The 15,188-nt window shown below is 29.5% G+C and overlaps 1 protein-coding gene across 1 annotated transcript in view; it reads right to left on the bottom strand.

The window, feature by feature from the left end:
• Positions 1-7,716: 7,716 nt before the first annotated feature.
• LOC129988194 (CD109 antigen-like) overlaps positions 7,717-15,188 on the bottom strand; it is a 164,509-nt gene continuing 157,037 nt past the window's right edge. The window contains exons 34-36 of the mRNA XM_056096351.1: positions 14,517-14,691; positions 13,852-13,957; positions 7,717-12,972 (exon numbers count right to left, since the gene is read on the bottom strand). Coding sequence (XP_055952326.1) covers positions 12,791-12,972; positions 13,852-13,957; positions 14,517-14,691 — 463 coding nt within the window. The 3' untranslated portion in view covers positions 7,717-12,790. The remainder of the gene's footprint in view (positions 12,973-13,851; positions 13,958-14,516; positions 14,692-15,188) is intronic.

The following is a 15,188-nucleotide window of genomic DNA, read 5'->3' as shown; positions in this document are numbered from 1 at the left end:
TCTTAATATAATGAAGAAAACGGAGTGTGCATTTTGAATGTTTGCCTTTCTCCAAAATTTGATCAGATTCATGATTTTTGTGACATGATCACATTGACATTTCCACTAAATTTCGTTCTTATAGAGGATGTATATACATCATCATTGAAATTCAAACCAATCATTACTCCGTCAAATATCTAATTGCGGGATTTTCTTCCAAAATAGTAAACTAAGGAAGAATGATTTTGTTTAATAGCTGTATAGTTTAAATGAAGACTAAGAAAATGAAGCTACTGCTAAAGTTAATGATTGGAAAACAAATAGCTAAATTAGGATTGTTCATGAGCACAATAAACAGAACTGGTGTAAGGCTTTTAAAATAGCTCGGTTTTGATGTTTGACGTAATTTGATACTTAAAAACAAATTTTTGTTTGAATCATGAAAACTAAGCTATGAATAAGAGATTGAATTGAAACTAAACACGACGAACTAGCTGATCGCCAAGGGTGGCTAATAATTATTATAAACCTAATTTCATAAATTAGCTATTTGAATTTTTACATTATTGTGTTCACTAAAACATTGGTGAACTAACTTACGCCCTTATTATATTTTATAACCTATATTTTAACATTTATTTACTTTGCATTTTTTTTTTTTTTTTTTACAAATTTATCTATTTGGCAAATACGAAAATAAATTTTTTACTTGAATTGGTTACGTTCCCCTTTCAGCTAAGCTGGCCTAGGTAATAATTGTCTAGCTGGATATTCGCCATTGCTGATGGAAGTCGTCTATACAATGTCATGAAACTTTGAATTCTTCAAACGCTACGTCTTACCATGTACTATTGTAAAGGCAAATACTTGTACCAATCAATCTAAGACTTTGTTCTTTTGTCGTCAATCCATTCGAAAATGGCGTTTTCAAATTTGGTCCCAAACAATCGTTCCCGACCTGATCAGCAGATTCTACTTTGACTGTTTTTCTTGTTTTAATGAAGTTATCCTATTCTGGAAGCCATTTTTATCAGGAATTTTCGAATATCCTGCTTCCTCTTGTATTGTAGAATATGCAAGATTTGTACCCTTGAGTGCAACACAATTCTTTTCTTCTACTCGACAGATTAACTTTCTTTTTGCACTCATTTAATCTAAGAATAAAATATCATTCCCTTCAAATCTTTTGAAAACTAAAGATTTCAATGAGTTAGAGTCAAATGAGTCACTCATTAAATGTGCATGCGCAGTTTATCTACACTTCGATGAGTCATTTGGCAATATGAATGTAGCGAATATACAGCTAGATCATAATAGTAACTGTCATTATTTAGGAACATGAGTACTCAGTTAAGTATTTAAGTAAATTAAGCATGAGTTAAGTATTAAAAGTACTCAGAAAACTCATCAGAGTTTTATTTTGATTAGGTTTTACTTTCAACGAAGGAAAACAGGACTTTATATAATACGTGCGGCGCGTTTTGCAGACAATTTAGTGCTTGAAAAAAATGCCTTTTTTCATATAATTTGTAAATTTTACCTTTTTACATTCAGCCCTCGTGCCAGTGGTTAAGCATTCCATGGCAGAATCGCGAAATGGTTCGATCGAATTTCGTTGACTGAAACTTTTCACACAGATCTTTTTTTGATTGTGCAAATTATTAACTCTAAATAATCAACTCTGATCGTAAATCATCAAATTTTATGAAAAAATAATGATCCCAATTATATTTTATTCTGTTATAGAATAGTAATAATCAATTATAAATATATTTAAAATTATTGATTCATAACACGAATAAAGAATTGCATATTTCTGTAGAAAACTGACTGTTTTAGCAAAGATTATAAAAAAGGCTGTAGTTTTTTTCAATTAAGAATGATTATCAATAGAAAACTTAACCCTTAAGCGCCGTTTCAAAGATGAAACTTGTAAATTATATAAGTATTAGCCGTCTTTGGCAACCAGCTTGTTCGCCCAGATTATGGACATTTTAGACTTAAATATTAATGTGGAGTACATTTTTAAAATTTCACCTTGTTATTTGATAAGAACCAAAATCTTAAATAATAAGACAAAACAAATTATAACGCATTTAAATTACAAAGTGCATATAACACGAAATAAAAGCTCCTATTTCGGAATTAATGTCCAAATAAAGCATTTTGAAATTTCAATTTTAACATTAGCAAAAGCATGCGATTGGATATATTGATGGATGCGTTTGAATTCCATAACATTAAAAACTAACTGTTGCAAATTGTGTAATGCATTAAAATACTTATTAAGAATAATAATAAAAAAAGAAATATATTGATACTATTTAAAAGGCGATTTTTTTAGCTTTAAAATAGTGTAAATATCATTTTTGTGAGATAATAGTTTTGGAAGATATGATCATTAATTTCCATAGGTAAGTCATAGCGATTACCCATCTTAAAATGGTTAAGCCTGTTTTAACGCTAGATTAAACTTTCGCGCTTTTTTCTTGATTTCGTTTACAACTTCTTTCCTCTAAGTGCAGAGAGTTTTTAGCGAATTTTATTCTGAGTATATCTAATGATGTTTTGCTGCTTCATTAATTGTCGGAGAATTATTGAATTGTGCAACAGTAAAAGTGTTGATAATTAGCAGTTTGAAACTTACGTATAACAATTTGTTTTCATTGACCGTTGCCATTTGACAATTTGTAATAAGAATGATTTTTGTACATGTAAGTTAGTGTTATATATATATTTATATATATATATATATATATATATATATATATATATATATATATATATATATATATATATATATATATATACATATATATATATATATATATACTAGCCGCCTTTGGCGACCAGCCGGTTCGCCAATCTTAATGTTCGTTAAAATTTTAATAATTAACTATTTTATGCAATTCCTACTTTAATAACTTCTTCATCAAAATATTTTAAAACTTCAAATTTTGATAGTCATATAATTCTCTCATAATATTATAAACGCCTTCAGTCATAACGTAATATGTATCTCTCTAATTTTCTGTTAGTTCCCATAGAATTTATACTATAAATTAAAATGGAAAGGATTAATCTGCAATTAATATAATAATATTTTTTACTGAAACAAAGTATTTTTTTGTAATATGATCACTGAAAACAGTCACTGAGCATTTAAACTTTATGGACACTAAAGAAGATCTTTCCTAATTTATGTAATATTTCAAGAATTTGTCAACAAAATATTCTCAGATTCATTATGACCAGAACGATTAATTAACAATGTTTAATTTTAAATGCATCAAACACTAAGAAAATAAAACGAATCGTTTAAAGTAATCGGTTGAAAACAGGTTTAAAAAAAACTAAAAAAACGATGTACTTAAAACTATAAGCGTATACAAAAAATATATAACTAACATAAATACAATTTAATTACAAAAACATGCAACTAACCTAAAAATAAATTAAATCATCCGTTGATAATGGTTGTCATGTCAACAATCAGAACACAATGCGCATGCGTGAATTTTCAACGCCAGTTACTGTAAGGCAAATACGTGAGTTTTTCTACGCCAGTTGGGGTAATGCTATGCAGATTAGAAATTTTTAATTTCCTTTATTCTGTTTTATTTTAATTCAAAAGTACTTAAGAATGAATCTGAAAGATCGATTCATTAACAATGTTTAATTTTAAATGCATCAAACATTAAGAAAATAAATAGAATCGTTTCAAATAATCAGCCGAAAAATCTTAAGCCAAGCCTCGTGACTGTTGGGAAAAAAAACTGAAACCGTACTCATTTGGCGGTGGGGAAAATGAAAAGATTTTTTTGGTGGAAAAGTTAGTTTTAAATTAATAATTAAAATTCTAATTAAAAATTCAAAAAAAGGGCTATCCTATCTTTTAAGTTAGATCAAACTGCACACGGTGTGCAAATTTGAGTAAAATCGGTTAAGTAGTTTAGGAGTCCATCGCGGACAAACAACGTGACACGTAATTTATATATATTACTAGCCGCCTTTGGCGACCAGCCGGTTCGCCAGTATTACCGCTGGCTACAATTTTCAATTAAATATTTTAAGTAACTGGTCTCTTAATAGATTCTCAAACAAAACATTTTTAATCTTCAAATTTTGATAGTCATACCAAACTTATACTGTTGTTTAGATCGTTTCGTTCAATTTACTATATATATTTTGCTAATTTGTTGTCATTTCCGGTAAAACTTCAACTTTAATTTAAAGTGGAAATGATGAAATTGCAATTAATATAAAGATATTTTTTAATAAAACCAAGCGTTTTATTTTATTTATCATCTTTATTGTTATTTATTAATTATTATTATTATTGAATATGAATATTGCAAACAGAATCGCTTAAGTCTTATGTGAACTACAAAATATTTATCATAATTTTTGTAATATCTCAAACAATAATTCAACAAAAATTTCTCAGATTCAGTAAAAAATTCAGTTTTTAGTTTTGCTTTCAAAAGGATTGAAATGAAATCAATAAAAATATTTTGTTCCGGCCTATAAACATATTTCAAAAATTATGAAATCTAAATTTAATGCAGTAAGGTATCAGATTCTGAGAAATATTCTGGACACACCAAATTTTAAATAAATGAATGAATGTTTTTATTTTCCAAGATCAACTAAGACTTATTTATGAAGTTTTGAATGTTAAAAATTTAGAAAAACTCAACATTTTCATAATTTTAGGCCAATTAATCTTGAGAAACCTGCGCGCTGATTGGCGTATTTTCTTTGAAACGATCGATGTAAAATCTAAAATTATCCTTTTTTTATTGAATAGTGATATTCAAATTTTCATAAATCAGTCAGTTTAAGTGATTGATTAAGTTGATTGGAAATTAACTCTTTTTATTTAAAATATTAGTGTTTCAAGAACATTTTGTTATTCGTGATTTCTACAGCAGAAGTTTTATGTAAAATCAAAAATTCGTTATTTATTAGAGCATTTATTGAATCAAGTTACATAAAATATAATCATTTTCCATTTAGACCATTTTAGCAGATCTGTGTCTTACTAAAGGTCTACAAATTAGCTGTGTGGCCCTGATTTGAATGGATATCCTGTTCATATTAAACAAAACTTGCCTTAAAATAAAACTGATTTATTGGATTAATAATATAGAGAGTATAAAAGGTCATAAACTAATTTTTCTTGAATTTATTTTTAAAAAAATAATATTTCATATTTGTTTCATTTCCTACAGACACGTGCCGAAAATGATATTTTTGCAGATTTCGTTTATTTAATTTATTTTTAATTGGAGCTTTAATCAATGTGATGGCAACACTTTGAAAAAAGCCAATTTTTTCCCATGAATGCGAAACGTGCTCGTGCAGCTTAAATTTTATTTTTATTTTGTACGAAAAAGATTGTTGAAAAATATAGTTAAAACTAGCCGCCTTTGGCGACCAGCCGGTTCGCCAATCTTAATGTTCGTTTAAATTTTAATAATTAAATATTTTATGCAATTCCTACTTTAATAGCTTCTTCATCAAAATATTTTAAAACTTCAAATTTTGATATATAATTCACTCATAATATTATAAACGCCTTCAGTCATAACGTAATATGTATCTCTCTAATTTTCTGTTAGTTCCCGTAGAATTTATACTTCAAATTAAAGTGGAAAGGATTAATCTGCAATTAATATAATAATATTTTTTACTGAAACAAAGTATTTTTTTGGAATATGATTACTGATAATAGAGTCACTGAGCGTTTAAACTTTATGGGAACTAAAGAATATCTTTCCTAATTTATGTAATATTTCAAGAATTTGTCAACAAAATATTCTCAGATTCATCATGACCAGAACGATTAATTAACAATGTTTAATTTTAAATGCATCAAACGCTAAGGAAATAAAACGAATCGTTTAAAATAATCGGTTGAAAACAGGTTAAAAAAACTACTTAAAAAACGATGTACTTAAAACTATAAGCGTATACAAAAAATATATAACTAACATAAATACAATTTAATTACAAAAACATGCAACTAACCTAAAAATAATTTAAATCATCCGTTGATAATGGTTGTCATGTCAACAATCAGAACACATTGCGCATGCGTGAATTTTCAACGCCAGTTACGAACGCAAATGCGTGAGTTTTTCTACGCCAGTTGAGGTAACGCTATGCAGATTAAACATTTTTAATTTCCTTTATTCTGTTTTATTTTAATTCAAAAGTACTTCAGAATGAATCCGAAAGATCGATTAATTAACAATGTTTAATTTTAAATGCATCAAACATTAAGAAAATAAATAGAATCGTTTCAAATAATCAGCCGAAAAATCTTAAGCCTAGCCTCATGACTGTTGGGAAAAAAAACTGGGAAAAAACCGCCAAATGAGTTAGTTGGAAACTAACTCATTTGGCGGTGGGGAAAATGAAAAGATCTTTTTGGCGGGAAAGTTAGTTTTTAATTAATAATTAAAATTCTAATTAAAAATTCAAAAAAAAGGACTATCCTATCTTTTAAGTTAGATCAAACTGCACACGGTGTGCAAATTTGATTAAAATCGGTGAAGTAGTTTAGGAGTCCATCGCGGACAAACAACGTGACATGTAATTTATATATATTAAGAAGATAAGATTTGCGGTGGGGAAAATGAAAAGATTTTTTTGGCGGAAAAGTTAGTTTTAAATTAATAATTAAAATTCTAATTAAAAATTCAAAAAAAGGGCTATCCTATCTTTTAAGTTAGATCAAACTGCACACGGTGTGCAAATTTGATTGAAATCGGTTAAGTAGTTTAGGAGTCCATCGCGGACAAACAACGTGACACGTAATTTATATATATATATATATATATATATATATATATATATATGCATAGCGTACCAAGTAAAATTCACCAAATGAGGATCTAGTCATGCATATTATAAGAAATATTGAGGAAATAGAGACAGATCTTTCCTGCAAATTTCCACTATATGATGATTCAAATTTCATTATACAGAATATAATAATATACAAAAAAAAAAGCAAGCCAGAATGACACTGAAAACTAGATGAGGTAGAATGTACAAAAGGTTAAGGAATGAGAAGCCAAAAATGGACGGAAATTCTTTCAGATATTTAATTATTGGGCAATATGTGCACATGTCTAGTTCAACAATCTCATTTATTGATAGATAAATACGATTTAAAATGGAAGCACTATTGTTTTGAAAACAATTACAGTACTGATATCTTAATGACGAAATTGGTTGTATGGTATTGAGGAAGCTCTCCTCTCCCAAGCACAAAAGAAATTCAGGTTCAATGAATCGGAGGTTATCAATACAATCATAGATACAACACAAAGCGTCCTCTAGCCCATTTGGTTGGTGTTTCCGTTCATAATTTCTTATGTAATTTTGATATGCTTTAGGATTTCCTATCTCTTCTCATAGTTTTTACGTTGAATTTTTGACCAACCTGCATTACATATTATCCTGAAATAATACTTTATTTATGATTAAGAGTGTATTTATTGTATAGGTTTTGCACCATTTTACCGAGCGTTTTCGGATTATATTACTGAATTAACCTTGTAAATATGATTGCAAATGTTGGTGATAACTTTACAAATAAATGTACACATTAGATTTCGTATTTTTATTATACAAAATTCAAATCACTTTAACATTTTCAAGAACTGTTTCAGTATCACCAGCTCATAAAAGACATTGGAAAAACTTCTAAAAATTATTGAGAACTAAGCAAAAAATGTTTTCCAGTAAATGAAATAAGTCTTAAATAATACAATAAAAGGATGGAAATCAAACAAATAATGGAAAGGCATACAGTAAATTGGAAAATTAATAAAAATGAATATGAAAAGAATATTGCTTCTTGGTCAATATTACACTGTATAGAATCTTTGCGAATTTAAATTAAAAAAAGTAATAAAATGGAAATAAATATAAAAACCACGAAACATCCGAAACGATTGTAAATATAATAAATTTATACGATAAATCGAAGTATTATGCATTATTGATGAAATAATCTGATTGCTCATCTTGCCAATGGTGCTTGCTTCACGATGTTAAATCTTTCGTAGACGAGGGAATTCTATGAATATGAAAACAATTCCATAAAGATCATTTCCATGATTCTGGCGCACAATTATTCATGAAAATGTAGCTTCTGCGGAGCTAGGGGTGGGCGATTTATCAGATCAATTCGGCATAATTTGAGTTATCCTTGGAATTACCAGTTGCGTTATCCTATCTGTTGATAAACGTTTTCGTGCTCTTCCATCCATCTTCATAAGCTATCGGGAAATGGAGATTAACCCCTTGACCAACGAATTTACATAACTTCTTAATTAGATGATATATCCTATTTGGGACATTTATTATTATTTTAATTTCTGTAATAATATAAGGACATTTGAATTGATATTGAAGCGTTTTTGATTGGGTTGTTTCATTTTAAATTACTTAATACTCTCACTTTATTACATATTTAAAATTAAAAATTCAATCATTTGATGCTTGAGTCAGACTTGCCATTGTATGCGAAGGCTTAAAGAAGTATTGTCTGCAATCTCTCATAGTCATAAGTCGTACACCACATTTCGATCGCTCATCGTCATGGCCAAAGTAGTAGTTTTTTAAAATTATTAATTTAATTTAAGATACGTTTTACTGTAATTCTTTAATATATAATGGATTTAACACGGTGAATAAATTCTCTTCGTCTAAAATGTTTAAATTTCCGCTATTACTTTTTTTCCTTAGTTTTTCTTTCTGCCTTTAAAAATACAATATTTTTAATAAAAAAAGATTTGTAAGAAATCCGGAAATGTTGTCTAACATTATGGATATCAAATAATATATACAAAAGCAAATGTATTTTGTTATAATATTTAAAAACTAAAACCCCATAGATAAGTGACACAAAGTAATAGGAGAGATGTCCAATGAAAGGTTAATATGATACATAAACATATGAAGCCAATCACTTATCTAGAGTCAGATTCGCGAACCTGAATTCACGACTCATCCAAACTCTTACACCTTTCTAACTGACATTGAAAGAAACTGCTAAGATGAATTGAAATCTCGAAAAATTGAAAAGAATCGTTTATGACTAGTATAAAAAGAAAAGCAAGCTTGCTGCATATGGTTTATGTTCAGTAAACTGATGCTAATTACTAATAAAACAGAAAATTCTGTCAAAGACATTATACAGTGTATTATTGAATTAAATTCTAGAATCTATGAATAATTAATAATTATAAAAATTTTCAAGACTCTCGAATGTTCATCAAAAACTGATTGCGTCATGACAGCATGAAATAAGGGAATAAAGTCTTCGCTAGATTCCAAATCGTTTCTTTGCACGGACGAAAATTATCACTCATTTTAAGAAGAACATAAGTATTTTAAGAAGAACATACTAGTGCATAAGACGATTTTGGTAGTAGAATATTAAAGTTTAACTTAATTCAACTTCAACAATTTTTTAATAAAGATAAACAAAACAAATAAACAACAAAATATCAAAATGAAATTACACTAAAACACACTATACAGGAAGAATACTCCATATTTATATATGCATACACGTAACATACGCATGTTATGTGTATGCATATATAACGTAATATACATATATATACGTATTTTAAACATACGTATGAATGTTTAAAATGATTGCCTCTGTTACAAATTGTTACAACTTCCTCGGAGAAAATGGCAGGAGGGAAAATGAAATTAAATTTACAAGGAAAATTAAAAGATTAGCCAAAAAGAAAAGGCCAATTGTATTCAGTGCAATAAGTGAAGGGCCCAGAAAAAATGATGAGGGGCCATCTTTTTTTTAAAAAAAATGTTACAATTAACCACAATTCTGAATTACGTTATAAGAATATCATGATAAAATGAAGTAAAAATTGAATTAAAACAATAATGTGTGAAAAATAAATATCTTTTAGAAATACAAATCTCTAAAAAATATTTATACCTTGAAAACATTTTAGTTTTAAATTTAAATACTTCGATACAAGTTGTCATAACGCAACATTTCTTCGATACATTCTCATGGCAAGATGTCGAAGACAGTCCATAGAATCTTCTGTTCTTCATGAAGCTCGTTTCAGTCTCTAATGAAAATATATACACACAAGTAGGATGCGATTTTAAGTCCGTCCATAAATCTATTCTACTATCTTCAAACAGTCTACAACAGAGTCCTTGTGCACAAAGTGGCTACAAATGATTTGTGACAGTTTTCCTTCCGGCTGTTCTATTTCGAATATGAAAGATTTTTGCTCGTTCAGAATCCGGAAATCTACTGGGATTCTTTAATGCTGTATGAAGTGGCGTAGTGAAAATCATCAGTCATGTGCAGACAGTAACAAAATAGAATAATGGAGACGTGAAACTATAACTGTCTTTGCTTACAGGGTTCTATTGGATGAACTGTTTTCTTGGCCTAATCAAACTATTACGTTTTTTGTGAACACGAAGTCGATTCTTATGTTTTTCCATAAGGAAAGCAAACTAGAACTAGTGCTGTCATTTACTGTCTTTATGCAATATTACAAAATTATTTTTGCCATTAGATTTTAAGACTATTATTATCTAAGAAAAGTCCAAAAGAAGTAGTTTCTTTAGAAACTATGATCCCTAGATGGGATTCAAAAAATCACAGCATTTTTTTTTAAATATATCATACACATGTATTATAGGATATACATATTTTTAAATGTATCATATACATGATTTATTTTTTATACTAAGTTTTTTTTTAATATTACAATATAAAAATGTTCTTTTCCAAATTGATATTGTTTTTACTAGTAATGGATCATGAATTCTTGAACACCATGATTTAAACTTTATAACTAGTTATGGTTTAGCTTGCATAGTAATTTTATCGAAATTGCCAGGTTTCTGAAAATTTTACTAAGAAAAGTTTATATCTGGAGGTTTATGATACATATGAACGATAAAAATGAACTTTATTCTATGGTTACATAGCAGAAATTTCTGTTGGGGGGGATGGTCGCATATGATAAGTTGCATGTGGAGACACCTGTGAGCAGCATTGAAAGAAAGGTTAACGACATATCAAGTCACATCGTTGCATGGATTCTTTTATATAGGTTTATAAATGGGGCACATCCACAATTTTAATTACTTACTTGCCACGACCATTTCTGTCACATTTAATCATTATTGTAAATATGAATGCATTACAACTGACTACGGAACTTACATAAAGTTTCATACACATTTGACTATAATGGTTGGTTTTATTGGAACTTTGTTTTTAACAATAACTGGGCATAGAGATATCTATGGCACAGTGTTATTAGTACGCCCTCTACTGTTTTATCCAGGAATCATCACCGCAAAACGATAGATTTCTACTGACAAACACAACCACCTACCAGAAATATTTGAAAATTGTACCACACGGAATACAATCCCACTTTCAGCTGAAGCGCCTTTACAGATCATTCAACTATCGAAGAGCGTGGGAAAAAATAATGATTAAAAGCTGAAATTCCGATAGGCATTGCTTTGGTTTATTTTTTAATTTTCTGAATTAATCGAAATTTAAAAGTCCGAAATCTTTTTTGATTATTTGCAGGTATTTCAAATTTTTATTTATTTATAAGTAGTTTCCTGAGAATTCGATAAAGTCTAAACATTTATCTAGATGCTGAAAAAGGAACTCCATATTTTTGACGCCCGTGTACTCTCTTTGGAAACAAATAGAGGGACGAAAAGGAAAAAAACCCCACCTTATTAGTTTTTGGTGTACAATAATAGTAAATTTCGTAACAAATCTTGATTTCACAATAATGGGAAAATAACAGTTGGAAGATTTGGCGTCAGAAGAAAATAATGAAATACTGCATTTTTTAAATACATTTTTTACATGTTCCTTCTTCTGAGCACTGTTCTCTACACATCGCGCTTTTTCAGATACGCTAATGTATAACAATATATAGAAACTTTGATATATTTTATCACGAAATAGATGTGTCTATTGTTGTCTTTTATGTACAATACTCATTAGGAGTCCACTAAGTTTTCGAAGTATTCTATTAAAGACTGGATTCGATGTCCAGTAATGTTGAACATATACATAATCTGTCCAATAAGTAGGCAAACTGGGCACTTTGGATGGACGTTAGATGAATTTTGTATTTGAAATTTGTTTGCTTTACTTACTGGATGCCAATAGAGCGTCCAGATAAACTACCGAAGATACTTTTGTGACACTCCTTTCCGCTTTTAGACTGTAAAAATGGCATGAGAAAATCGTCCCCAATTATACACAAAGCTCTACAGAGATACATCTCATATGATATATCGCCATTCCTGAAAAGCAAAATGTTCATGATCATTGGTTGAAGTTAAATATCAGAGGACAAGGCAGCTGAGGAACTAAATCGATGTTCACTGATATCTTCAACAATGGAAATATTGGACAGATGTATCACCCAAAATGGGGATTCTTCTGAAGATTAATTTGTTGATGACCTCAGTACGCCTACTAATTGGACAGACTTCGTATTAATGAGTTGCTGTTGTCACTTTTTCAAAGATATGGCATTTCTTCTCACAGGGCAGATAGCATTCTTATCCACATTCTTGGTACACTTCCAGCTTTTTCATGCGTCGATTCGCAGCACTCGTCGTCATGCAGCACGCATGTCAGCAGAAGTATCGCTGTCTCAAAGAACATCGAGAGAAACGGACCAGCTTTTTGATAAAATATCGCAACTATCAGTCTGTAGGGATTCGCACTGTGGCAGGAACATCAGGAATTGTGTCCCAAACTCCAGCTGAGCATGAGGAGAAGGAACATGAGAGGTAAGGAGATGAAGAAAATGGGAGAGGAGTTGAATACCGGGCAGTAGGGGCACTGGTAAGATCCGCACACCTGGCAAATATTCATTCCAAATAGGTTGTACATGTCGAGTATCGTCTCGTTGTAACGCTCTATAAAGAAACAAATATTTATGCAATTGAAATGTGAAAAGTCTATATCTTTGTGTCATATACATTTTTTAATTGAACATTTGATATGTTTCTTTTGATTATATTAATCTTTGTCTTGAATTTAGCATTTTTACTAAAATTAATCATGTGATCCTTGGCGAGTTCTTTTGGCTATTAATCCCTGGCATGAGGTTAAAAGTATCCAATAAATGCGCTTTTAACAAGCAATGACAAAAATTTGACATAAAACTACATATGTAATCATAAAATGTTATACAAAATTTGATATATTTAAGTCATTGCGTTTTTGCGTGATCACATTTAAATGTTTCTGAAAGAACAAACCGACAGACAGTCAACCCTTTGTTGAACTTGGATAAAATTTCATAGGGGTCAACACTATAGTTGTTAAATTGAAATACCGTATTTTAGCCATCTATCTCTCTTCGTTTTGTAATTATCGTGTTAACAAATATTCGAACAACCGGACAGATAAATTTTCTTTGCATAGATTTACCATATACCAAATTTCAACCATCTAGCTCAAAGTATTTTAGATTATTTTTGTCATAGACACATAGACATTTTCCAGAAATGTGTTTTTCGAATTCAGAAAAGTCAAAAACCTTGGAAATTCATCGAAAACCAGTATTTGAATTTTTAATGATTATAATATTTTCTCTAAACTTCGTATATGAGAAAGAAAAAATGCAATTTTAAAATACGCGAAATTTCCGTGGTGGTCTTGAACATCTTAACTGTAGAAACTACTCCGAAACTTAACGCAAGAGACGTCATATTTTGAAAATATACGAAAAAGTTGAATTCTGATAAAAATATAATACAAAGACGTAAATATGAGAGTATAGATATCTTTACCTGGTGCGTAATAATCATACACTTTGAAGGAGAGGTATCGGGTCATGTTGGCAACTGGACACCATCGTCTGACTGTGAAGGACACACATACTGGGGAGATTTCCAACTGCAACAAATTGCATATGAATATTCAATATACAGATAACGCACTGTAAATTAAAGTGATCATATGGATTTTTTCACACGTAGGTTTAAATAATTTTCTCTTCCTCTATAGATATCAAATATTAATAATGCTAATTATTATCTTATTGTATAAAAAAATTTAGTGTATGAATGGTAATCTTGAAATCAATATCATTTTAAATTATTATTTAGTATACAAATTTATACAAATAAGATTATTTTCTAATTTTTTAGTAGCTTGACAACTATATGGTAATTAAAACACGCAAGTATAAGAGTCTTTATGTGTCTATTTTTTTATCGTGGCTTAGAGCAACAAGGCTTAAGCTGTTCATTGGCATTTTAAAAGGGACATTGCAGAAAAGTGTTTCGTAAAGGCAAGAGAATACAAAAATATTATTAATTTAAATTAATGTTCTAATGAAAATGAGTTAATCTTAATCAGAGACTACATTTAAAAAACTGTATACCATAAGAATAATTTTTATCTAACTTAGTCGGTATAAAGGGAACTGAAAATTAATTAACGAATCACGCACGTGTTCGAAGTAGAAGTCCACTTCCCCTTCTTTGAAGCGTGCCTCCCTCAGATGTGGCACTTCACCCGACTGCACACAGGCATTCAGTTCTCTCTGCTCGATCCCATAGCCTGTGGGTATTGATGCCACCAGAACCGCCATGCCACTCGTCTGGCTCTCAGACTGTAACGTCCAGCTGTAAACATATAAATAACACATTTGTTACAATCCATCTTTTTAAACTAATGATCCATTCAGTTTAGATATAATAGTTGTTATTCTAAATTTGCATTATAAAGAACATACATCTTTTTTGGAAGTTATATTATGCAGAAATAAATACAAATAATGAAAACAAATTCGATGGAGAATTTTCTTAACCAAGAATTATCATAACAAAAATCAAATTTTAAAGGACTTTTCCGGAAAATTGACTTTATTTATTTATTTTTTAGACACATTTTTGCTATCTTATAAGAGAAGAAAGATGTATGGATAAGAAAGCATTGCAATAAAAATTCCATTCCGAGAATTTGTTGATACTCCATATTTTAAATTTCTCTGAATCAAATTCGTAAATGCCAGAAAAATTCGAACTCAAGATTTTGAAGAATTTCCAACTTTTAGATTCAAATGAGTCCGGAAATGATATTTTTGATGTTATGTCTGTCTATTTCTCTGCGAACAAGGTAA

The sequence above is a fragment of the Argiope bruennichi genome, chromosome 10 (genome assembly GCF_947563725.1).
Source record: "Argiope bruennichi chromosome 10, qqArgBrue1.1, whole genome shotgun sequence".
Taxonomy (NCBI): Eukaryota; Metazoa; Arthropoda; class Arachnida; order Araneae; family Araneidae; genus Argiope; species Argiope bruennichi.
This window is presented reverse-complemented; position numbering and strand designations above follow the sequence as displayed.